The 25,926-nt window shown below is 44.9% G+C and overlaps 1 protein-coding gene across 2 annotated transcripts in view; it reads right to left on the minus strand.

Moving 5' to 3' along the window:
- Positions 1-7,184: 7,184 nt before the first annotated feature.
- The window catches only part of NOA1 (nitric oxide associated 1), a 30,339-nt gene continuing 11,597 nt past the window's right edge, over positions 7,185-25,926 (minus strand). The window contains exons 3-7 of one of the 2 annotated variants that reach the window (XM_042860358.2): positions 24,494-24,690; positions 16,163-16,294; positions 10,401-10,517; positions 8,271-8,388; positions 7,185-7,889 (exon numbers count right to left, since the gene is read on the minus strand). In XM_042860358.2, the coding sequence (XP_042716292.2) occupies positions 7,669-7,889; positions 8,271-8,388; positions 10,401-10,517; positions 16,163-16,294; positions 24,494-24,690 (785 nt within the window). In that variant the 3' untranslated portion in view covers positions 7,185-7,668. The remainder of the gene's footprint in view (positions 7,890-8,270; positions 8,389-10,400; positions 10,518-16,162; positions 16,295-24,493; positions 24,691-25,926) is intronic. The other variant, XM_065597445.1, reaches the window with a different exon arrangement.

A 25,926-nucleotide genomic window follows, 5' to 3' on the forward strand; every position in this document is an offset into this window, starting at 1 on the left:
TGAAGAGTAGACAAGATCATTTGCCATTATTTTTAACTGCAACCAAATGGTAAAGATCTTAGAAACCAGGTTTTCATTATACACTCATGCTTTCAAAAATCTTCATGTAAGCTCAGAAATCAAAATGGTCAGAATCACAAAGTTTAGTATCCACTCGTGAAATCATTTTGCCTTTAATAAAGTGGTTTTGCTACATAATTCCCTATGCCTGATGTTAAAGAAGATCAGGTAGCAATAAGAGTTTAGGTGCCCAGACTGCAATGCTGACACCTTGCACTGCACCCACTCATAACTGCCCTTGATTTTCTTTCTGCAGACTGGAGGCCCGCTCTCCAGCATGGCTGTCTCGGTAAACATGGATATCAGACCAGTAAACCGTTACAAACTATTGATCTTTTGGTAACCAATGCTGGAAAGGGCAAACTCCAAAACAAGGATTTCCCCTCTCCCTCGATGTGCCTATGCCCCTTTTCACCCCAGGAGCGCTCTCATTCCAGTCTACTCCTCAAGTGTCAGGGAATTTTCTTGTCCTCCAACATTCCAAACAGCAGCTTCTCAAATGCTCTCTCTTCTCAGTAGAAGCCATATTCTTTCCCACTCCCCTGCTGGCTAAGCAGAACTCAGGGGTGCTAATTGATGGCTGGCAGTGGCATGTAGTGACCAAATTTCAAGCCTGTAGCTCAAAAGGGCACATGATGATTCATTAATCTAGTAAGATTAAAGGCCTTTTGATGACCCCTGTTCAAAAGGTCGTCTGTCTTTGGCATTCTGTGCAGAGTGGCAAATACCGTAGAGGGTCCCAAATTTCAACATTCTAGCTCAATGGGACATCAACTGGGCCAATCAGTCACCTTGTCACAAAAAGCTGTATTTGATTGGTGAGATCAGTTTTGATATTATATGTCTCTTTAGAGCATTGTTGTGACGTTTCACTCCATATTCTTTATGAAAATATGCTTATGATATGAATGTGACATAACAGATATACTTTATGCAAGATGGCTCATGTGAGAGCTCATTGGAAAGGTTATGCTGGACTGAATGCGATTATCCAATTTGTATACCTGTATCATTTCTGTATCTGAAGTTAGGAATATTGACTAGGTATCTGTATTTCAACTATGCTACTTTGGGTGACGCCCCCTGCTAACACTTCAGGTACAAAAGTGGAAAAGCCAGACGGGGCGGATGGCCCATCAGCGAGGACAATGGACTGGGAAAAGCTTGGCCCTCCTATGGACGCTCCATACTGCCCCGACTCATGAACGCTGTGATCCTACCAAGTCAGGTGGTCTTGTCACCTGATTCTAAAACATACCTGGAACTTCTTGTAACTTTCCACTGTAAGGGAAGTGTGTGTGTGTGTGTCTCAAGTTTGGGAAACAATGGATTCCTGCCTTATATAAATCCTATTTAAGTGCGGGGAGGAAGGCAACAGGACTCCTCCTCTCCATGGCTTGTCTGCCCAAGAAGAAAGACTGCAAAAGGGAAGGCAAGGGGGAAGTCCAGACTGACACAGGGGACGTCTGAAAAGGAATATAACTGGAACTCTGAACCACAGAAACTTTGCAATCTGCCTGCAACAATATCTAGGGGGAGAAATACTATTTGTAAGCAATTTCTTTTGTGAAACTGGCTTAGTTTGCATGTTTGATTTCACTTGCTTAGTAATCTGCTTTGTTCTGTTTGTTATCCCTTTTACCACTTAAAATCTGCCTTTCATAATTAATAAAATTTATATTATTGAACTGGGTTCAATAATGTGTAATTTCTAACCGGGGGGAGGGGCAAGAAGTGTGCACACCTCTCTCCATATTGAGGGAGGGGGCGAATTTCATAATATATCTTTGGATCTGCATTCTGAAGAAGTGGGCTGTAATCCACGAAAGCTTATGCTCTAATAAATTTGTTAGTCTCTAAGGTGCCACAAGTACTCCTGTTCTTCTTTTTGCGGATACAGACTAACACGGCTGCTACTCTGAAACTCCAAGGGAGGTGTATATCTGAGTGCTAGAGCAAGTCCCTGAAGCTGAGTCTTCCCAGAGGTGATCTGTAGCTAGGTGTGGCCCTGCCTGTGTGTGTGTTAGAGGAGGTTTTAAGAACCTGGCTCAGCAAGACAGGTGAAAGGGGGCCCATGCTGGCACAACAGGTAGACTCCGTGGTATCTCAGCACATCAGGTGGCTTCCCAAGGGGTCCAACCCGTCAGAGTGGCATAGTCGGACAGGATAGTGTGCACTGCTTATTGCCCTGAAACACTGCTGGTGATTTTAAGTGAGTTTAAAGTGTGGTGACTAGAGAACCGACAAAGTGGTTACTGGTTTCTTATTTTCTGTTTGCTTATTTCAGGCAAGAGAAGTAGGGACAGAAAAGTATGAAAATGAGTGAAAGTGAAGCTACCAAGAAGTTGGAGCTCTACAGGTTGCAGGTAGAGGAAAATGAAAAAAATATACCAGAGACAGCTGGAATGGAAGCAGATGGAAATTGATGAGCAGAAAGCAGCTCATGAGAGAGCCATGGAACTGAGACAGCTAGAGGCGGACAAAGAAATGGAAGCCCAGAAGCAAGCCCTGGAATTGAAAGACAAAGAAACTGAGGCTCGGAAGCAAGCCATGGAACTGAGAGACAAAGAAATGAAGCATGAACTGGCTGAAATGGAGTGGAGGAGACAGAATCCCACCTCTCCAAAAATCCACAAGTGAGAGCGGTTGTGTCCACCATATAATGAATCTGGTGACATTGCTGAATATTTCATCATCTTTGAGAGACTATGTATGCTCCGTGCAGGGCCGGCTCTAACTTTTTTGCCGCCCCATGCAGAAAAGAAGAGCATCGCCCCGCCGTACCCCCCCCCACGAGCGCCGCTATACTCCCCCCGCGAGGGCTGCGGAGCCAAACCCCCCCAGCGCTGCGGAGCCAAAATCCCCGCCCCCCCAACACCACGCGCCCGAAGCCCCGCCCCGAGCATCGTGCAAGCCCCCGCTCCCCCAGTGCCACATCACCTGAAGCCCCGCCCCCTCCAAGCACCGCGCTGCCCGAAGCCCCTGTCCCCCCTCCGAGCACTGGGCCGTGCCAGCCCCTGCCCCCCTCCGAGCGCTGCGCCACGCCGCACCAAGCCCCCGCTCCCCTCCGAGCGCCGTGCCAACCCCCACCCCCCCATCCAAGCACCGTGCCAAGCCCCCGCCCCCCTCCGAGTGGCACACCAAGCCCCCGCCCCCCTCCAAGCGCCGTGCCGCGCCAACCCCCACCCCTCATCCGAGCGCTGCGCCAGCCCCCGCCCCGTCCAAGAGCTGTGCCGCCCGAAGCCCCACCCCCCCGAGCACCGCACCGTGGAAACAAAAAAACCCTCCAGCGCTGCCCCACGAACCAAATAAATAAATAAATAAATAAATAAAAACCCGAGCGCCGCCCCGCCCCAAGGTGCTGCCCCAAGCATGTGCTTGGTGGGCTGGTGCCTGGAGCCAGCCCTGGCTCCATGCCATTCCTGATGATCAAAAGATGACCACTTTGGTGCAAAATTGACTGGGAGAGCTCTGGACATACTCAATAAGATGCCCATGGGTGATGCTTCCAATTATGGTAAATTTAAGGATTTGGTTATCAAACAGTTTCGGATTACACCTGAAATTTATTGAGTAAAATTTATAAACCTTAAGAGAGGGGCTGGATTAAGTAATGTGGTTTATGTGAACCAAATATGAGATTTACTGGATAAGTGGGTGAGGGGAAAAGGTATTTCAAGGTTGGAAGGAATGTGTGATTTGATTGCTCAGGAACAGTTCCTGAATATGTCTAGTGATGATGTACAACAGTGTTTATGGGATAAGAAGGTGGAAACAGTCAATGAACTTGCAGTTTTTGCAGATAAATTTGAGCAATCCCAAGCACCTAGTAGGAATAAATCACAGGCAGAGGGGTTTAAGTTTGGTGAGAAGCAAAGTCCCCGTTTTACCCCTGTGCAGAAGGAGAGTGGATGGGAGGCTGGACACTCACCTCCCCAAGTTCACTCCTCCAGTCCTTGTCCCAAATCTTCTGTAAAACCAGACCAGCCCAGAAGGTGCTATCATTGTAATTCCACTGAGCACCTGAGGAATAAATGCCCTGTGTTGAGTGGGAACAGGCAGCAGGAAATGCTGCTACCCAGAGCACAGAGACATCTTAGGAAATTGCCACTTATCACACAGGATTTGTAAAGGTTGCCACTGCACAGCCAGGCAGTAAGCACACGAAGGCTGTCAGAGTAAATGGCAAGGAACTCCCTGCATGGAGAGATACTGGTGCAGAAATCTCTGTGGTCAGGAGAAAGACATACTGCCAGGACAGATGGCAGAGCTTCTGTTAATAGGGGGTCACAAAATCCTTGTGCCTTTGGCTAAAATGCACATGGAAGCTGGGGATTTGCAAACTGAGTTAACTGTGGCTGCAGTTTGTCATAACCCAACACAAATTCTTTCGGGTAACGACTGTTTCAATGTGGCTAGGGCTATACAGGGGTCTATCAGCAGCGAGGAACCCCAGTGGGAAGGAGCAAAGCTACAGAAACTGCTGAGTAAATAAGTCTCTTTAATTCCTCTACTGTCCTGCAAATCAAATGGCCACAAGAGGTGGGGATGGGTAGAACCAGCTCCAGCCCAGTGGCTGTTCCCTCAGGGGAGGGGAATGTTTTGCCTGACGGTAAGGAGACTGTCCAGGTGGCTGGCTGCCAGGAAGTTGTAGTTAAGCAAGAGACAGATCCTGCTCTAGGATGCATAGGGAAATGTGTCCTGGAAGAAGCCTTAGAGGGGGAAGATGATATCTGAGAAACTGCTGCAGGGGGTGAGGATTCCATGGGCTCTGTACCAGGAGGCCAGCCCAATTCAAAGACGGAGGAGGGTACACGGCTTGCCAGTGAAGGGTCTGTCATGGCTGGTAGCTGTGAGCCCACAGCTGGAGAGGGGACAGATTGCCCTCCAGGGAGCGCAGGGGTGTGTGTCCTGGCAGGGGGCTCAGAGAAAGAGGCTAAGAGGGAACAGGGGGGGAGTATAGGAATGTCTCCCCACTCATTGCAGGGAAGGGTTTGCCCAGGAGAAATTTGCTGTATCTGCATCTGTAATCCCAGGCCCCTCACCTGTGGCTCAGGTTTTAAGGGGGAACTGTGTATCTGTTCTGAGGGGAGCAGCCATACAGCTGACCTCTTGGCAACAGTGAGAGAGGTGACAGAGGGTTCCCCAATCCAGGCCCCACTTTTGCAAAATGTTTTTTTTGCAGTACTTGTGAAAACGAACTGTCTCTTTAAGGCGGCGGGAAAGGGGGAGGTTTCTTCCAAGCATTTTGGTGTCTGTGAACATGCTAATGATCCACCTGATGAAGGGGCAGAGACAGCCACTTCCCGGGCAGGTAAACCCCTCCCCACAGCTAAGCATCAGACAGTGACTGATGGGGGTGAACAACACAAAGGAATCTCAGGAGAGCAGGTTCTTCGGGTTCTTCCCCTAGGCTTAGCCCTGGGGAGGAAATGCAACTCCACAGGGAGTGGGCCAGTAACATACAAGGTCTCCTTACACCCTTTCCTTGCCAAAACCCCAAAAACATACCCAAAATAAGAACCTTCACTGAGGTGATGAGAAATATAATAAATACTGAACAAACTTATCTGTTTAGACAGAAGGCATGGTATGATAATCATACTTGGAAGTGTCTCTCTGTCATGAATGTCTTGGTAACTTTATGTCTCTTACTACACACACACTGTGGGTTAAGAAAGAATTTGATACTGGTGGTAAATACTTTAAAAAATGTGTAAGATGCATGATTTTTGGAAAAATCTTTGGTACAGACTAGGAGTAGTAACAAGAAAGTCCTAAGAGAACACTGCTTCTCAGCTAGTACCTGTAGACAGGTTTAGAGGTTGGCACAGCGGAGAAAGCATAGCCGATCTAGACTGCTGTGTGGAAGGGGAAACTGAGGCACGCTGTCTCATGGCATTGGTGGCTAAATGCCAACACAGCTACACTTTAAAAGATATTGACATCTGCACTATGTACACAATGCTACACACCGAGATATTTTCTGGTAACGTGGGAACAGAAACCCAGAACTTTGCAAAAACATCTATAAGGGACATTACAGCAAGTCCCTGAAGCTGAGTCTTCCCAGACCTGATCTGCAGCTGGGTGTGGTCCTGCCTGTGTGTGGGTTAGAGGAGGTTTTAAGAACCTGGCTCAGCAAGACAGGTGAAAGGGGGCCCAGGCTGGCACAACAGGTAGACTCCGTGGTATCTCAGCACATCAGGTGGCTTCCCAAGGGGTCCAACCTGTCACAGTTGTCATGATGAAGACACAGATGACTGTACATTTAGGGCAAATCACAGCATGGGGATGTTTTGCAGGCGCTCTCAGTTGAGGCATAAGTCTGATTTCCTCCCTTCAGCTACACACAGTGCTCCCTTAGGTGTTGTCTGCTTATCTTTAAAGTTCCACATTATTGCAAAGAGACTAGTAGGATGGTGTAGCAGGGTGGACGCCTGCTCCTGCCTGGAAGGGCCTGAGATAGCCCAGGGAGCAGGCAGTGTGAAGGCTGAGCTGATTAGGGGAAGTGGCTGCAGCTGGGGCCAGGCCCCAAACAGCCTCAGCAGGCCCTATAAAGGCTGGGAGCCAGGAGCTCAGGCCAGAGTCTCTCTCTGCCTTCAGAGAGAGAAGGGTCTGGCTGCAGGGAGCAGAGACAGGGTACCTGAGTGGAGCAGGGCTGGGGAAAGGCGGAGGAGCTGGGGAGTTCCAGCCTGGAAAGCGCCAGGCTGCGGCCTAGGAGAAGGCTAAGGGGTACTGGGGGTTGCAGAGGGCAGCCCAGGGCTAGGCAAAGGCAGCAGGTCCAAACCCGCCGATGATGAGTGGCCTATACTGCAGTCTGCGCCAGGGAGCAGGGGCTAGTTGGTGACTGGCAGTGGCCTAGTACTGAGGCAAGGTGGGGATAGTGGGTGGGGGTTCCCCAGGGAGGGGAGACCCAAATCTGTGGGGTACTGCCAGGGGGCAGAACCCAGAGCAAGGGGCACCGGGTTCCTGGGAAGGACACGGGGGGCCAGTGTGAGGGACAAGGTGAATCGCCGGCCTGTAGAGGGTGCTCCAGATGCTGGACGAGGTGATTCCCCGAAGCAACCAGTAGGGGGTGCCGCAGGGGTGAGTCCGTACCCTTACAGATGGTCTCTAGGGGCTTCTTTCTGAAATCTTTATCACTAATTTCATGCAAAAAGCCAAAAAACAAGCAATGTGTCTCCTGTCCAAATATCGGTAGCAACCAGAAAGATTTACATGTTTTGACAGCTTCACTAAAGCTCTCCTGCTGTAACTGAGATTACCCTCCCATCCTGACGGCAGCCATACTCCACTCACTGTAGGGGAACCAGCAATAACGTGAAGTGATGCCACATCTGTCTGTTGAATGCAGAACTAGAGTCTGAATGAGGCAGGCCATCTGGTAATGGGAAGTAGAGACGGCAAATCACGTGATCCCATGAGCTGCACTATGCAGTAGCCTGATACAAACTTCAAATCTGCATTTGCTAGGTCTTTCAAACACGTTTTACAGAAGCCAATCTTAAAATCAGAATGTATGTTCTCTATGAATAATTGTTTTTGTAATTTTCTGTAAGCAACACGTATGTTCAAGGGCTTCCCAGCTCCTGTGCTTCTTAAATTTTAGATACCCCTTTTTTTATTTGTTCCATTTGCCTTTAAGTTCTCCACTAGGGGAGGTGGCTTTTTAGTTCTATAGGACGCACTTCCTCTGATGCGGTTCCCTTTGATGTCAACGATATGTGGCAACAGAGGAGGTTTACGTATCATCAGTGTTGTCCCTTCAGGAGTATAGGCTCGCAGCTGTAGTTTGTCTTCCAAGTGAGCAGTTACTGCAACCCAACCTGTGCAGATACCAGAACAGAATCCAGTTAGTTACAACCTCTTTCAAACAAAATGAAAATCAACTGTATCAAATTTTAAAAATGGAAAGGGACACCAATTTAAATAAGACAAAGGGTCAGATTTTCCACACGGATTCAGCACCCAACAGATCCCATTTAGATGAAGAACGGAAGCTGCTGAGTGCCAAGCACTTTTGAAAATCTACCACCAAAGCAGAAAACAATTGTTCATAATCACATACAAGGCAGCAGGCATTTTGGTTGATTCTGTGTCACCTTTCCTAGTCACAAGACCTTTGCAAGTCACATGATTACATCCAAGAACAAGAGTGCACAGCAGGAGCTGATACCCTGCATGTGGAGGAGGAAACACAGAATTACCAGCAGAGGACAGCTTTATGTCAGCCACTGCCTCAAGGGTGCCAATTCCTTCCAGCGTAATTTCCTGAGGAATAAGCGGCGGGAATTCCTTCATTCGCTCTTCACCCCCCATGGGCACCTAACAATAAAATACAGGAGAACGGAGTTAAAAGCTGACGAGAAAGACAACTTTAAACTTCTCAAGTTACAGAATAAGTTACAAAGTGAAATGCAGCAACTTAACTGATTCTATTCTAACCGACTCAAACACTGGACACATTTAATGAGTAACTGCTCTCACACAACTTTTCTATTAAAAATGGCATTTGTACAGTTAAGGGACAGTTTGTCCAGAAACAAATATCAAGGTGATAAAGATTTCATTTAGATATCAAACCAGGGTGCCTTAGAGATGCCAAGAAGTAGATATTACAGTATCAGAGATTGTCCTATTTGGGTAAGTGTCAGGATTCAGTTCCAGGCTAGTTCAATGAAATAGCAAAAGTTACTAATACTACAATCTCTGAAACATTTATTTTTGTAAATGGCGCAATAATTCATAAAGTGAATTCAGCATGAGCAGTGAGTTGTACTGTTGCTTTGCAAGTGAAGATCAATACCAGAAGAGACAGCTTTAAACTGCTTCAGATAGTGGAAAATGTACCATGTAGCTAGGGGATCCTTAATATTTACTACAGAGAGAGTGTTTCAGTTTTAGTGGTATTGCCAAGGAAACAAGTTAAAACACATCAAGATACGCACATATATATATATACACACAGAGGCCCTGCTTATAGGAAGACAAAAAGATGCATTTTAAAAACATGATAGCTAACACATTTAAAATCCTAGTGTTGAAAGGGCAAGTATTAACATGTTAGCTGGTTGAGGCAAACCAGGGGGGAGCGGAGAGGAGAGGGGGGCAACACAGATTTTTAACTTCATCAGCTAATATATGTTAAAGTATACACAGCTTGTCTACGCTAGACTTCTGAATGTTTTACCTAGTACATTAACCAATGTGCTAGCTCCACATCTTTCTAGATAAAGCCTAAATCATGAGAATATTGCTTTTTTAAAAAACAAATATTTCCACACCATGCATCGAATGAATTTTAGTCAAAATCATTTCAAATTATACTATCAAACTGCATGCTTAAAATATAAGATATAGAAAATAAAATGTAAATATATTAAAAGACATACAGGTCTTGCTAAAGAAGTGCTATGGAACTAAGTGTCAATCTGAAATCTTAGATCTCTCCCCTATCTAATTTCAGAAGTCCCAAATGATGGGATCTACATCATTTCCAGGTATTTCTATTTCTTAATTCCACCTTGTTGCTCCTATTTGTAGTTCTTGACCTCTCTGCCTTTTATATTTCTCTCCCTTTGTGTTTTGCCAATTTATATCTTTCCATAGCAGACATTCAGTTTTTGTTGCTTGTCTCTGAACTCCTGCCTGAGTAGCTCCAATTTGTCAATGTCTTCCTGGCATCAGTGGACCTAGCTCAGAACACAGTATTCCAGATGTTGCCTCATCAGCGCTGCAGAAAGAGGGGCTTTCTCCCTGAGCCAGAATATGATGCCTTGGCAAGCATAAGCCTAAACCCCACCAGCCATTTTTTAATTTTAATTTTAATGAAGACTGCTCAGTAGGAGTTTGTGTGCTTCTGGAAAAAAAAAACATTATATCCCTACTTACAAGGCTGTCTAATGTACTAATATGGTCCCTTGTACACAAGCAGAGCAGGGAATTCAACCCAGGTCTTCCAAAGCCCCAGGCTAAAGTCCTAACCTCTGCCCATGCCATGTTCCTCTGTCCATGCACAGAGGGAGCTCCCTCTTGCTGACTTAGTTTAATTTTAAACAGGAAAAATGTGTGTTGTGACTGGCAATAAGATTTTCATTCCCGTAGCTGTTTCCCACAGTCAGGGGAGGAATGATGCATATCTCTGTTATTTGGTTTTCCCAGAAAGGGGAAGAATCACTGACAAGACAATGCATAAATAGTTCTAGCGAGGACTTAACAAAGTCTCTGTTGTGTCATGCATAGGGAACCAGTAAGGGATGCCTGTTGAGCTACAAAAGAGATCACATGACCTTACTCCTTACACATACCAGAACACCATATAGAAGGTCTCCTCTTACCTTCAGTAATGTTTTTCCAGCATGCTTCTGATAGATGCTATCTGCTTTCTCCAGGGTAGTAACATGGACTGGCAACAGGTTAGAAGCCACAACAGAAAACCAGGAGGATTTTGCTCCCTAAAATTAATGAGGGGTGATTGTTAAACTGAAATGCTGTAAAGATATTTACAAGTTACTGTCCAGCCTTCCCCCACCTTCTGTTTAAAAGTAGTTCTGTTACATGATTCTCTCTCATCTAGATAGCCAGGGTCTTAGTCTTCGAAATGCATCTGTACTGTTTCTATGATAAATAATGGAGCTGAGCTTTCAATACAAAAATACAACAGTGTGCCACCTCAAAGTTTCTAGTCCTAAAGCAAGCCCAGAACCTTCCTGATTCTAGAGCTTCTGCATCACAGAGCAATACTTAGGTGCTACTATAATACAAATACAGTGCACTCACATTTCTCCCTCTGGCATGGATAACTGTGTGTTCAGATAAATGGAAATGCTATTAACTAACCAGTGGCTACATGGGGGACACACTGAGGATTTTCAGAGAAAAGGAATTTGGATAATTGGAATGGCATTTAAACAAACAAACGAAACCAGAACAATCTGTTCTACACTCAGGTCATCCAAATAAAATGATAGTCAAATGTTACAGAATGTGTATCTTTACCAAGGGTGGGCAAACTACGGCCCGCAAGCTCCCGCTGGGGAGCGGGGTCAGGGGCTGCACCACGTGGCCCCCGTAAACCGCGGCATGGCCCTGCTCCGGGGTGCAGGCTTTGGGACCACACCACATGGCTCCCAGACGCAGACGAATGGCCCCACTCTGAGAGTCAGGGGCCGCTACATGCATAGGAGTCAGAGAAGAGACATGCCACTGCTTCCGGGAGCCGCTTGAGGTAAGCGCCTGCACCCGAGACTCTCCCCACGCCTCAACCCCCTGCACGCTCTCCAAACCCCCTAATCCAGTACAGAGCACCCTCCTGCACCCCAAACCTCTCATCCCCAGCCCCACCCCAGAGCCCACATCCCCAGCCGGAGCCCACACCCCTTAGAATAACAGAATCATAGAATATCAGGGTTGGAAGGGACCTCAGGAGATCATCTAGTCCAACCCCCTGCTCAAAGCAGGACCAACACCAACTAAATCATCCCAGCCAGGGCTTTGTCAAGGCAGGGCTTAGAAACCTCTAAGGAAGGAGATTCCACCACCTCCCTAGGTAACCCATTCCAGTGAATGGGTTCACCACTTTCCGAGTGAAATAGTGTTTCCTAATATCCAAACTAGACCTCCCCAATTGTAACTTGAGACCATTGCTCCTTGTTCTGTCATCTGCCACCACTGAGAACAGCTGAGCTCCATCCTCTTTGGAACCCCTTCAGGTAGTTGAAGGCCGCTATCAAATCCCCCCCTCATTCTTCTCTTCTGGAGACTAAATAAGCCCAGTTCCCTCAGCCTCTCCTCATAAGTCATGTGGCCCAGCCCGCTAATCATTTTTGTTGCCCTCCGCTGGACTCTCTCCAATTTGTCCACATCCCTTCTGTAGTGTGGGGACCAAAACTGGACGCAATACTCCAGGTGTGGCCTCACCAGTGCCGAATAGAGGGGAATAATCACTTCCCTTGATCTGCTGGCAATGCTCCTACTAATACAGCCCAATATGCCATTGGCCTTCTTGGCAACAAGGGCACACTGCTGACTCATATCCAGCTTCTCGTCCACTGTAATCCCCAGGTCCTTTTCAGTGGCGTAGCCAGGGTCTAAGTGTAGGGGAAGCAAAAATAAAAAAGGCACCCCCCGGTTCCTCCTCTGGCCACGCCCCCTTGGCTCCTCCCATTCCCCCCCCCCCCCGATTAACCCTGGGGCCCGGCTCAGGACGCCTGCAGGCTTCCTGGGGGTGCGGATACCCCCGTCCCCCCGCGGTCCCAGGAGAATCTCTCCTGCCCAGCCTGCTCTGCAGGTGTCACCCGCTGGGCTTTGCCGCCCGTCCCCCCTGCTCCAGGCTCCTGCGCCTCCCGTCCACACAGCACAGCCTGCGCCCCTGCCCTGCGGGCCTGGCCCCGGGGAACCCCTCGCCCGGAGAGGACTCCCCAGTGCAAGGCACCGGACCCCCGCCGCTCACCTTCTGTCATGCGCTGCCGCCTGTCCCCAGCCGATCCCGGCCCCGCGCTGCAGGCGGATCCCAACTCCGGCTCTGGGCGGGGAGCGCTTGGCTGCCGAGCCCTGAGCCGCCCCTGGAGGTGGCTGTGCCTGCGGCGATGTTGGGGGCGCGACGGCCGAGGAGCCGGCCCCCCTCGCTCCTCCGGCCGTGTGCCTGCCGCCGCTCCCCACCATGGCTCCTCCGGTCGTGCTGCCCCCAGCGCCGACCCGGCAGGCGCCGCTTTTGGGAAATGTGCTGAGGGGAAGCGGCTGCTTCCCCTGCACCCCACTAGCTATGCTACTGGTCCTTTTCTGCAGAACTGCTGCCTAGCCATTCGGTCCCTAGTCTGTAGCGGTGCATGGGATTCTTCCGTCCTAAGTGCAGAACTCTGCACTTCTCCTTGTTGAACCTCATCAGATTTCTTTTGGCCCAATCCTCTAATTTGTCTAGGTCACTCTGGACACTATCTCTACCCTCCAGCGTATCTACTTCTCCCCCCAGTTTAGTGTCATCTGCAAACTTGCTGAGGGTGCAATTCATCCCATCATCCAGATCATTAATAAAGATGTTGAACAAAACCGGCCCCAGAACCGACCCTTGGGGCAATTCTCTTGATACCAGCTGCCAACTAGACATCGAGCGGTTGATCACTACCCGTTGAGCCCGACAATCTAGCCAGCTTTCTATCCACCTTATAGTCCATTCATCCAATCCATACTTTTAAAACTTGCTGGCAAGAATACTGTGGGAGACCGTATCAAAAGCTTTGCTAAACTCAAGATATATCACATCCACCATTTTCCCCATATCCACAGAGCCAGTTATCTCATCATAGAAGGCAATCAGGTTGGTCAGACATGACTTGCCCTTGGTGAATTCATGTTGACTATTCCTGATCACCTTCCTCTCCTCCAAGTGCTTCAGAATTGATTCCTTGAGGACCTGCTCCACAATTTTGCTGGGGACTGAAGTGAGGCTGACCAGTCTGTAGTTCCCTGGATTCTCTTTCTTCCCTTTTTTAAATATGGGCACTATATTTGCCTTTTTCCAATCATCTGGGACCTTCCCCGATCGCCACGAATTTTCAAAGATAACGGCCAATGGCTCTGTAATCACATCAGCCAACTCCCTCAGCATCCTTGGATGCATTAGATCTGGACCCATGGACTTGTGCATGTCCAGCTTTTCTAAATAGTCCTTAACCTGTTCTTTCACCACTGAGGGCTGCTCACCTCCTCCCCATACTGTGTTGCCCAGTACAGCAGTGTGGGAGCTGACTTGTCTGTGAAGACCGAAGCAAAAAACGCATTGAGTACTTCAGCTTTTTCAACATCATCTGTCACTAGGTTGCCTCCCTCATTCATTAAGGGTCCCACACTTTCCCTGACCTTCTACTTGTTGCTAACATACCTGTGGAAACCGTTCTTGTTACCCTTCACATCCCTTGCTAGCTACAACTCCAATTGTGCGTTGGCCTTCCTGATTACACCCCTGCATGCTCTAGCGATATTTTTATACTCCTCCCTAGTTATCTGTCCAAATTTCCACTTCTTGTAAGCTTCCTTTTTGAGTTTAAGCTCACTGAAGATTTCACTGCTAAGCCAAGCTGGTCGCCTGCCATATTTGCTATTCTTTCTGCACATTGGGATGGTTTGTTCCTGTGCCCTCAATAAGGCTCCTTTAAAATACAGCCAGCCCTCCTGGACACCTTGCCCCCTCATATTAGCTTCCTGCAGTCCTGCCCCAGACTTGATCCCACTCCCACCCTCTGAACGCCTCGGTCCCAGCCAAGAGCACCCTCCTACATCCCAATCTACCCAGCCCCACCCCAGAGCCCTCACCCCCTCCTGCACCCCAACCCCAATTTTGTGGGCATTCATTGCCTGCCATACAATTTCTACTCACTGATGTGGCCCTCAGGCCAAAAAGTTTGCCCACCCTGATCTCTACATTAGCTTAGTTCACAATACTGAAAGTACTGCCCGTGTGAACAAAACTGGCAGGCTTATTTCTGGATGGTGCGACAGACTTCTCCTGCCCAGCTGATCCTCTCAGACCATTTCCCAGATCCTGTAGTAAAATATCCCTCTTGTTTACCAGACTCTGCTTGGGATGCCTAGAATTCTACAAACCAAATTTAAGCATGAAAATGACTATAATGAATTGTACATCCAAACTGCAGTGGGAAAACAGGATTACATCAAATCCAAACCAAGGAATCTAGTCTCCTACTGATACATGGATACAACTCCCCCCACAAGCCCAAGGCTACACTACACACTTTTGCCAGCTCAGATATGTTGATCAAGGGTATGAAGATTTGCGATTGACATAGCTGTGCTGGCAAAAGCCCCTAGTGCAGATGCAATTATATCACAAAACTGTGATTTTACTAATATAGTTTATTTCACTCGGGGTGGGGATGGTGGGGCCTAGAATAAGCTATACCAGCAAAAGTTCAGTTTTGCCTATACATGCTGCACCCACACTAGGAGCGCTTTGCCTGGACAGTATACGGATATAGTTATACAGGCAAAGCGCTCTAGTAGATCTTGCCTAAGGCTGTTGGGGAGGGGTTGGCTGAGGTGGATCTATTTATGGGCAGTCTTTGGTGAGTTTTTTTATTTTTTATTTATGTGCTAGGCATGCAGAGCACTGGATGGGCATCGACAGCTGTATTTTAGAAATGGAATAAATAAAAGTTCCATTAATAATGCAAGTGCATAAAGGGGAGAATGGACCCCAGACACATACGCCCCTCTGCTCTGCTCTTTACTATTAGATATTTCTTTAAACCTGGAGGAAATACTAAACAACTTTATTTCTACAATAACTTTTGAAAGATCTCACTCCTTGCCCTGTTCTAATAGCCTTTCTTTTCAAAATGAAGCAAAGCATCACTAAGGGAAATTAGCACGAGTACATAACATGACTCAACCATCACCTAACAGAAATAACTTTCAGGGAAATCATCCCAATACGAATCACACGTCTATATGAAGGAGGTTTTACCCAGAACTGCCGAGAGTGAAAAGGATTAGCAAAGAACAGTATTTCTCCAGTTTATTTTTTCTACTTTGTTTGTTGGATAGTGTTTGGTGTCATCATTTTTCCTTTCTCCCTTGACTAAACAATTCTTATAAATGTTGAGGGAAAAGCAGAAATGCCCTTAATACATTTCCCTACCTATGTAGCTCTTTCATGTAACCACTGGACACTGTCCCTTTAAAGTAGATTCATTTTGGCTACACTCCAGCACCGTTAGCCACCTTGCAAGGATTTGTACCCTTGTTCTGTTAGTGACCCATCAATCTCAAAGCAATTCTCTGGTTTCATTTAGAACAAAGCTCAGGACCTCTTGGTAACATGCTGCAAGATGCTCCTTTACAGTACAAAAATCTTCACTTTGGGCTATCATATGGCACAGCCTTTTTCAAAAGCATTTTTTACTTTACACAACGAGGTTTGTGTTTCCTTAGTGGAAATCTTAAGATCAGCCGCTGCCAAAGAAATGGTGACGAAAGCTACACAAATAGCCTGATGGTGAAGGTGTTTTGTAACTTGTTATAACACCACAAAACGCAAACAAGATCTTATTCACGGAACATTACAAAATCCACTCTCCCTTACCTGCAAATAGTCTATGCGTCCCAAAGCACCTAGAAACAAAACCATTCCAGGCTTAAGTACAAAGGTCCGTGGAACAATGGCATGTGTTGGCAAGACGAGCTTTACTTCTTTCTCTGTTAGAAGATTTAAAACCTGCAAGGCAAATTGTATAACCATAACTCATTTTGGATGCTTTTACAAAAACGATTAAACCAAAGCTCTTGCTTTATGGGGAAAAAGGAAGATGACCAAATACCTTGAATGGAGAAATTACAGACAAGTAGGACTGCATATTCAGTTCAGCCATGGCAAGGAAGTGCTTATCTTTTTTAACAATTCACACATACAGACGTAAAGTAGCTTGTAACATGGACACTCCAAACTAACAATATGAGTCTTAAGGCTTTACAGTCTAAACAGCTCAAGCCAATTTGTCTCTGCAATGTTCACAGAATCCGCTTACTGCTACTTTGTGTTACATCATAGAATATTAGGGTTGGAGGAGATCTCAGGAGGTCATCTAGTCCAACTCCCTGCTCAAAGCAGGACCAATCCCCAACTAAATCATCCCAGCCAGGGCTTTGTCAAGCCAGGCCTTAAAAACCTCTAAGGATGGAGATTCCACCACCTCCCTAGGTAACCCATTCCGGTGCTTCACCACCCTCCTAGTGAAAGTGTTTCCTAATATCCAATCTAGACCTCCCCCATTGCAACTTGAGACCATTACTTCTTGTTCTGTCACCTGCCACCACTGAGAACAGCCAAGCTCCATCCTCTTTGGAACCCCCCTTCAGGTAGTTGAAAGCAGCTATCAAATCCCCCCTCACTCTTCTCTTCTGCAAACTAAATAACCCCAGTTCCCTCAGCCTCTCCTCATAAGTCATGTGCCCAACCCCCTAATCATTTTTGTTGCCCTTCGCTGGACTCTCTCCAGTTTGTCCACATCCCTTCTGTAGGGGGGGGACCAAAACTGGACGCAATACTCCAGATGTGGCCTCACCAGTGCCGAATAAAGGGGAATAATCACTTCCCTCGATCTGCTGGCAATACTCCTACTAATACAGCCCAATATGCCGTTAGCCTTCTTGGCAACAAGGGCACACTGCTGACTCATATCCAGCTTCTCGTCCACTGTAATCCCCAGGTCCTTTTCTGCAGAACTGCTGCTTAACCACTGAAGATTGCAGATGGTTCCTGCTATGTTTCTACACAAATACTATTTATTTGTGGAACAACCTAAAATGAGATTGAGATCCCCAGAGTAAAAACATGTTGCAATTGTGCTGAACTCTCACTGTCTCCATTCAGGAATTACTATTCATCACTTTTATTATGAAGCCACTAATAATAATCAGCCAATTGTTTCCTGCTCTACCACAGCAGATTTTGTTAAGCTTAATGTGCCGGCAGTTCAAGGTATCTTAAACAGAAGTTTGGATCAATATTTCTTACAGTTAGCATTATGGCAATTCTGAGTTTAAGGAGGATATTTCAGGTATTAGCAAGCTTTCTGCTATAAAACTGTAAATCGTTTTAAACTGACTAAGTTTCAGAGATCTCTTGTCTCCACCTCTACCACGGAAAAATACTTTGCGAATAAATTCTCAGGAAATGTAACTAAGAGATTAGCTCCTCAGTATAGGTTTATGTGCAACAGAGTTCCCACCTAAAAAGCAGGAACTACTGTGTCTGATGTGTCACTAAAGTGTCCCAGGCACAGCAAGAGACTCCAGCTTAAAAAATAAACTTCTGCCTGAAATGTTTTTCCTACTATTGTTATAAGTAATGCTATGGTGACTATAACTGAAAGGTACTTTCCAGCATATTTTGTACATTGAATGGGACTATGTGTGCAGTCAGTTTCACTTCCCCCCAACCCCACACAGTGAGCTTCCCCTGTCTATGTGGGTCTTTCACACACAGCAACAGTAGAGAGGAAAAACATGTTAAAAGAGGAAAAAGTGACTGGAAAGGCACAAAACATGTCAGTGGGATCCAGGCCCAGGTGCAGTACCCAACACAACTTTAACTTTAAAGCACTAACTAGATTCCAAATAGACAGCATCCCTGTCTCACACACTTGGAATTTTCAGCACAAACAGAACCAAACTCTTCTAACCATGCGCCTAAGTCATTCCACAGCCTCGCTAACATTCAAATGTGTACTACAGTTTGGCAACATGGTTACAACATGGTTTGGTCTTGACTCTGCATTAAAAGACAGAACCGTTTTGTAATTGTGTCAGCAACTACTATAGTGTGCCTGGGTCTCCACACACTCTTTCTGTGTATCTCTTTTGCAAAAGGATTAATGGACACAAATCTGACATCAGGAATCATAACATTCAAAAACCAGTAGGAGAACACTTTAACCTGTCTGGTCATTCAATGACAGACCTGCGGGTGGCAATTTTGCAATAAAAAAGCTTCAAAACAGACTCCAACGAGAAACTGCTGAGCTGGAATTGATATGCAAATTAGATACAATCAATTTAGGCTTAAATAGAGACTGGGAATGGCTGAGCCATTACAAACATTGAATCTATCTCCACTTGTAAGTATTCTCACACTTCTTATCAAACTGTCTGGACTGGGCTAGCTTGATTATCACTTCAAAGTTTTTTTTTTCCTCTTACTTAATTGGCCTCTCAGAGTTGGTAAGACAACTCCCACCTTTTCATGCTCTCTGTATGTGTATATAATGATCTGGAGAAAGGGGTAAACAGTGAGGTGGCAAAGTTTGCAGATGATACTAAACTGCTCATAAGAAAAGAACATAAGAAAGGCCGTACCGGGTCAGACCAAAGGTCCATCTAGCCCAGTATCCTGTCTACCGACAGTGGCCAATGCCAGGTGCCCCAGAGGGAGTGAACCTAACAGGCAATGATCAAGTGATCTCTCTCCTGCCATCCATCTCCATCCTCTGACAGACAGAGGCTAGGGACACCATTCCTTACCCATCCTGGCTAATAGCCATTAATGGACTTAACCACCATGAATTTATCCAGTTCTCTTTTAAACTCTGTTATAGTCCTAGCCTTCACAACCTTCTCAGGTAAGGAGTTCCACAAGTTGACTGTGCGCTGTGTGAAGAAGAACTTCCTTTTATTTGAAAGCAAAGACTGAAAATTCCTGCTCCACACCCCAAAATTGGTGCCCAGACAACCCCTCCTCCTCTCCAGCCAAAACGAACAGCGTGACAAGTGGAAATTCAATCCGAACTTTGGCATGTCTCATACCTGCCCCACTTCACAGGCACACCAAGCTTAATCAAAATTAGAACTATCTACAGGAAGTTACTGAGCACAAGTAAGTCCATTCACTTCCTATGCTCATTCAATTCCTGGCAGCCAGGGACCACTAGGAAGCTGGAACTGAGAGCCGGGAGATTCTTCTGAGCTCCCAATGCTCCTGCTGCTGCACCCTGGCAGTAATGAGGAGGCGCAATCAGCATGACTGGATGCAGAGAGGTGAGGAGCTAGGCCTGGCGGGTGCTTTGGCTACAGACAGAAGGGTCTGTAACCACTAAAGCACACTTCTCTTGGAACCTGGCATATAATAACCTAGGATTTCTGAGTCTCCATGTTTCTCTGCTGTCAGCAAATAGTTGCGAGACCCACTGGCAAAACATGTCTCATCCCCTGCTCTTGTAAATGGTCCACATAGCAGTAGTAGGTTGTCATCATCTATCAATTACTCCATTAGCTCAAGTCACAGAGGTCTGTGCTGTACAGTAACTCCTCACTTAAATGGTGACAGCTTTCAGAGGGGTAGCGTGTTAGTCTGTATCAGCAAAAAGAACGAGTACTTGTGGCACCTTAGAGACTAACAAATATATTTCGGCATAAGCTTTCGTGGGCTAAAACCCATTTCATCGGATGCCAAAAGTACTCCCCGTTCTTTTTCCTCGCTTAGAGCCGTCCCGGTTTACGTTGTTACGTTGCTAATGAATTAGGGAACAAGCTTGTTTAAAGTTGCGCAATGCTCCCGTATAACGTTGTTTGGCAGCCGCCTGCTTTTGTCCACTGCTTGCAGAAAGAGCAGTCCTTTGCAGCTAGCTGGTGGGGGGCTTGGAACCAGGGTGGACCGGCAGCTCCCCTATCAGCTCTCCGCTCCCCTAAGTTCCCTGTGTGGCAGCCACCCAGCAGGCTAGCAATTGCCGGCAGTTCAGCTGTCCCTCCCCCCACTGCCATGTGCTGCCCAGGCCCTCTGCCTTGGAGCTGCTCCCGGGAGCCTCCTGCTTGCTGTGCGGGGGGGGGGGGGGGGGGAAGAGGGATGCGCAAGAGGCGGGCTAATATCAGGGTGTCCCCCTCCCCCCTGCTCCTGCCCCCCGCTTACCCTATCTCCATAGAGCCGGGGGGGAGGGGGAAGGTAGATGACAGGGCTCAGGATGGAGGGAGCTTGCAGGCAGCAGCTGCTGTCTCAACTTCCTGATCTAAAAAAGCAGTGTATTTAGAGTGGGGTCAGCGTACTTAAAGGGGCAATGCACATCTCTCTCTCTCACACACAGGGTGTGTGTCTCCGTCTGCCATGCTGTCTCCCCTCCCTCCATTCGTGCTGTATATAGAGTGTGAGGCTACATTAACAACAATGTGTTAACCCTTGAGGGCTCAGCTGAGTGCTAGTTCATCATTTAGCAGTAAGGCATTTGCTGGGAAATATCCCTCCCTCTTCCACCTCTGACTCCACAACCTCAACCAAGCTTCACAACCATCATTGCTGTGTACAGTATTACATTGTTTAAAACTTATACTGTGTATACATATATATAAAATATAGTCTTTTGTCTGGTGAAAAAAATTTCCCTCCCCCCACCCCCAATTTACATTAATTCTTATGGGGAAATTGGATTCACTTAACATCGTTTCGCTTAAAGTCACATTTTTCAGGAACAGAACTACAACGTTAAGCGAGGAGTTACTGTAGCTCTAAAGGTCTGAATCCTGCTGATGAATCACATGGGAGCCAATAGGGTTCCACATGACAGACATTTTTTTCTCCCAGTTTGATATTAAAAACCTAGGAAATTACATACAAGAACTATATTAAAAGAATGTCAAGGTTGCTAAGTCAAGTACTCAAAAATTAGGAAATGCCAGAATTTAGATTGCTCATGTAACCTTAATTTGACTCCCTTATACCTATGCATTGTGATGCAATATTTAATCCCATGATCACTTACTAGTTTTTCCACAGGATCCCTGACTCATTTAGTGCACAGGATGGATGGTGTTCAGGGATGATCACCACTATGTAGTGAAGGAAGCTGTTGTCTGTAGGACCCCTGCCTCATTTGTTGCAGAAGTTGGAAGGTGCATGAAGCAATGGATGACAGAAAGAGTAAGGATGGTGTCATAGCTTCGACAGCTGAACAGCACCCTGGAGAACTGATTCTCTCCCCATCTCGGGCATATAGGTCCTATGAGCTACTGGGCAAGTCACTTAATCCAAACTTTTCACAGGGGGTCACTAAAACTATACGTTCACGTTCTGGGTGTCCAACTTGAGACTACTGGTGTCTGATTTGCAGACGTGCTGAATGGTCACAACTGCAACTGTTCTCCGAACATATAAAGTGCTACAAAACACTAAGTTCTCTGAAAAGTTGGGTCATAGACATTTCAAAGTGAGCATCCCACTTAGTGTGTATTTTTCATGTGAATGCCTCTGTCTCTCAGTTCTCCCTTCTGTAAAATTAGGATAATGCACCCCCCTTACATCACAGGGGCATTGTGAAGATTAATTTATGTTTGTTGAAGTAGTCAGATACTATAGGAGCAAGATGAAAAGGCCCACGAGGTAATTAATAAACCTGTCTTCAGAGCAGGATTGGAATAGTGTGTAGTAAATAAGGCCTGGGGCCACACATTGTTCATCGAAGGTTATTCATCCAAGGTAAAATTAAAATTAATAGAAAAGCTGTTCATTCATTGAGCACCGTCCAACTTACATGCTGAATAAGGTGGGGTCCTGTGGCTAAAACAGTGTGTGATCATGTAATTAAAGACCAGATTATAATGCATACGCACAAGGGGACTGGATTAAGTTTACATGGGCAATCTTAAAATCTGGCATTTCCAAACTTTTGCATGCTTGATTTTGCAACCTTAACACTCTTTCAATGTAGTATTTTGTGTGCCATTATTAACTACCTTCCTGAGGCCTGAATCATGATCAAGTCCCCATTGTGCTAGACGCAGTACAATGAATCATGTGTGTCTTTAAAACTTGCTCACATCAAACATTGTTTCAAGTGAATCGAAACCACACACCTTCGCTAGGTGCTTCTACTCAATTAAAAGATATTCAGGCCAGAAGGAAGCAATGTAACGATCTATTCTGACCTCCTGTATAAAACAGAAACCTTGTGATTGAGCTAGATGTATATACTAAACTGACCAGCAGTGAAATTGACATTTACAGTAAATCTGCATTAGGCTTCAGAATCTTTATCCTGTTGAGATGGCTGAGGCAGGAGACACCTAACCACGTTATTACAGTCCTGGAGCTTGGCTGACGCTGAGAGTGACAATAAGGGGTGAGCTCCTTTATACATCTCAACAAGGCAATAATTTTGAAGTCTGACTGAGGATGCTACTGAGATGAATGGGGCAGTTCACACCTCTGAGTTTTTTGGGTCAGTCAGTCTAACATTATTTGAAAGTCTATCCCCACAATTAGGCCTTGTGTCTACACAGAAGTTGAACCACTTTAATTATAGTGGTATAGTTAAAGCAGTACCAACTGCCTAGTGTGGCTATAGTTATCTTGGTATAAAGGTGCTTAGGCCAATAAAACTCATTCCCCTATATGTTGGGGAGTACGCTATAATAGTAGAAGGCTCCTTTCTATTGATATAGCTGTGTCTACACTAGGGTTTGTACTGGTTTAGCTATTTTGGTTAAAAAAAAAAATGTATCATCCCTCTAACCAAAAGAGTTACACTGGTACAAGATCTGGGAGTAGACTAGCCTTAGATAGTCAAACTACTATGACTTTTTTTTTTTTTTTTTTTAAGTTTAACTTCAATTCTGTAGAAAACAGTTATATCCATAGACAGATCGTAACTCCATAGAACTCTGCAGGATTTCTACAGAGCATATTTCCAGTGGCTCTATTAATTTTAAAGCCAAAACTTTCAAAGCCATCGAGGGTATTTGAACTTCTTATTCCCATGAATTTATCATTCAAACCCTTTAAGCAGCTTTGAAAGTCTCAGTCCTAGGTATTTTTATACTAAAAATCGTATCTGTTAAACATTAAAATCTATTTAAAAATTGATTTAGTTAAATAACCCCTAATGTAGATGCACTTAAATGGGATTAGCTCTATTTGGTAAATTACCAATGCAAAGCAAATTTATTTAAGCAATGGTTAACAGGTTATACATTAGGGGGTTGCATTGGTTTAACTAGATGGATTTTAAATCAATTCAGTTAAACCAATATAATTTTTTTTAGAACAGACAAGCCTTTAATCTCTTGTGATCTGATTCTCACTCAAAACCAGAGCTAAAGGTATAATCTTATATCCTGCCACCAGATCCCGTTTTCAATATTCTGACTCATTCATTCCTGCTACAGAAATGTACTACTACAGAGAGACACATTCAGGGCTCATCTACAAAAAACTGGTCTGTAAACAGTTCACTAACATGCTTATAAATAGTGCTTAGTCCTATCTACATTGGTAAATACCCATGTTGTAAGATGGTTAGGGCACTACTTGCTACAGCAAAACCAACCAGTGTGATAAATGTTGCTATATAAAACAGGCCTTATTACTAGAAGTGGGAGAATTATTTTGGGAAATAGAAATTCATCCTAAACAATGAAGTTTTCGAGGCTCTAAAACAATTTGCAAATTCAGATTGAATCTGATGAATAGTTTTGGCTGAAAAAAGAAAAAATATAAAAAAAAGTTTAAAAATTTCATTTTGACCATTTCAAAATGAGTGAAAACCCCATAAAAATGGCTGAATTGAAAAACTAGAAAAAATTTGTTTCAAGTTGACCAAAACACTTCAGTCAATTAGCAACAAATTTATTTCAAGTTTTTTGATTCAATGAAAACTTTTGAATAAAACGGGATTCAAAATGGCTTCCCCCCCCAACAAATTTTGGTTCAGCTCTGAACAAAAAATAAAAATAAAGTAAAATAAAATCCATTATTCACTCAGCTCTATTCATTGCACAATATTCTGATACACTGGGTGGCACTAAATAATTACCTGAATGTGAGAGTCTTATTTCATAAGGATATAAAAAATCTCTATTCCTGCACTCACAGTTAGCTAAGACAGTACTCCCTCTCCCAAATACCGATCTTCTCAAACGCAGACAGAGCACCTACACAATTTTCTTTTACAATCCCCGGCGTGTCAAAAAACCAGCGAGCATCTTTCAGTTCATTGTATGTAAATTCCACTCTCTCTTTAGGCTTGTTGGATGAAAAGACAGGCTCCTCTTCCATGTTAAAAGAGAGCTCATCAGGATCAAAGTCAATGACAGCTTTTGACTTCTGTTGTTGAAATGTTCTTCCAACTCTTCCTACATTAAAAAGGAAAAGTATTTTTAATAATTTATGTTACTTTACATTTTCTTCAACTGGAAATTTTTCCTTCTTACACACTTAAAAATAAATAAAATACATACGATAAAGTAATATAAATGTGATTGAGGTGTACAAATTTAAATGCTCAAAAGTCAGTATGTTAAAAAGTGACTTAGGTTTCTGTATTTAAAATTTTCCTTCTTGTCCAACAAAAAACAAGAAATCCAGTGCTATTAGCAGTCCCCCATATCACGGACCTGCTATAATGTGCTATTATTGTATTACAGAAACCCTAAGGACCCCAATTGTGTTCCCATTGTTCTAGGCATTGCACAAAACACTTTGTAAATTAGATTGTCTTTTTTTGATATTTAAGACCTTGATCTTTCAAACACTTATGCATGTGCTTAACTCCACTTGTGAGAGTATTTACCTGGATGGAACTGCTTGTATAAACGTAAGCATGCGCATCTTTGCAGGATAAGGCCCTTGGTTTGCAGAAATTACAGTCTTACAAACTGCACAGAGCTATAAGCTCTGCAAAAGCAGAGATTTCAATACAGAATCTGCTTCTGTATTGAGATCGCTCTATGGAAAAGGTTTTCTACAGCGTAAGCTTTTCATGTAGCTATAATCTTAACTCAAGTCCATGTTCTACTCACCTTACTTACACAAGCCATCTCACTGTGAGCCTTTTCAAATGGGAGCCCAGTTTTGGAACATGGCTGGAGATCTTGCCTACCCTAGAAACTGGAACAGTTTTACAACTGGGTTCCTAACTCGGTTGCAACTGTGGCGTAATTAGCCCCCAATATGGTAATTTAAGACTGAAAAACATTAACTATCCTCCTTAGCTTTCTTTTTTATAACTGTTAGTTCAGACTTACAATCAAGAAAGCCCATATATATATATATAGTATACATCCATTTGCACACAACTGTTTCTTTTATGTTTTCTAAGTCTTCGCTCTCTATATAGCATTAATAATAAGTGTTTTAATTAGGATGTGACACAGCACCAGAAAGGGTTACAGAACTAGCAGGTTAATTGAGCCAGATTAAACGTTTAGAGATAAATTAGTAGATAATAGTTGTGTTTTTGTAGGTGTTTACAAATATATTGTTAGAGGTTGACAATGTAACTAAATGGTTCCTATCACTGTATTCTGTTAATTCAGAGACCAAAAGACGATGTTAACATTTAGATGAACTATGAATGTAGTAATATCACG

This window comes from Chrysemys picta, chromosome 5 (assembly GCF_011386835.1).
Source record: "Chrysemys picta bellii isolate R12L10 chromosome 5, ASM1138683v2, whole genome shotgun sequence".
NCBI lineage: Eukaryota > Metazoa > Chordata > Testudines > Emydidae > Chrysemys > Chrysemys picta.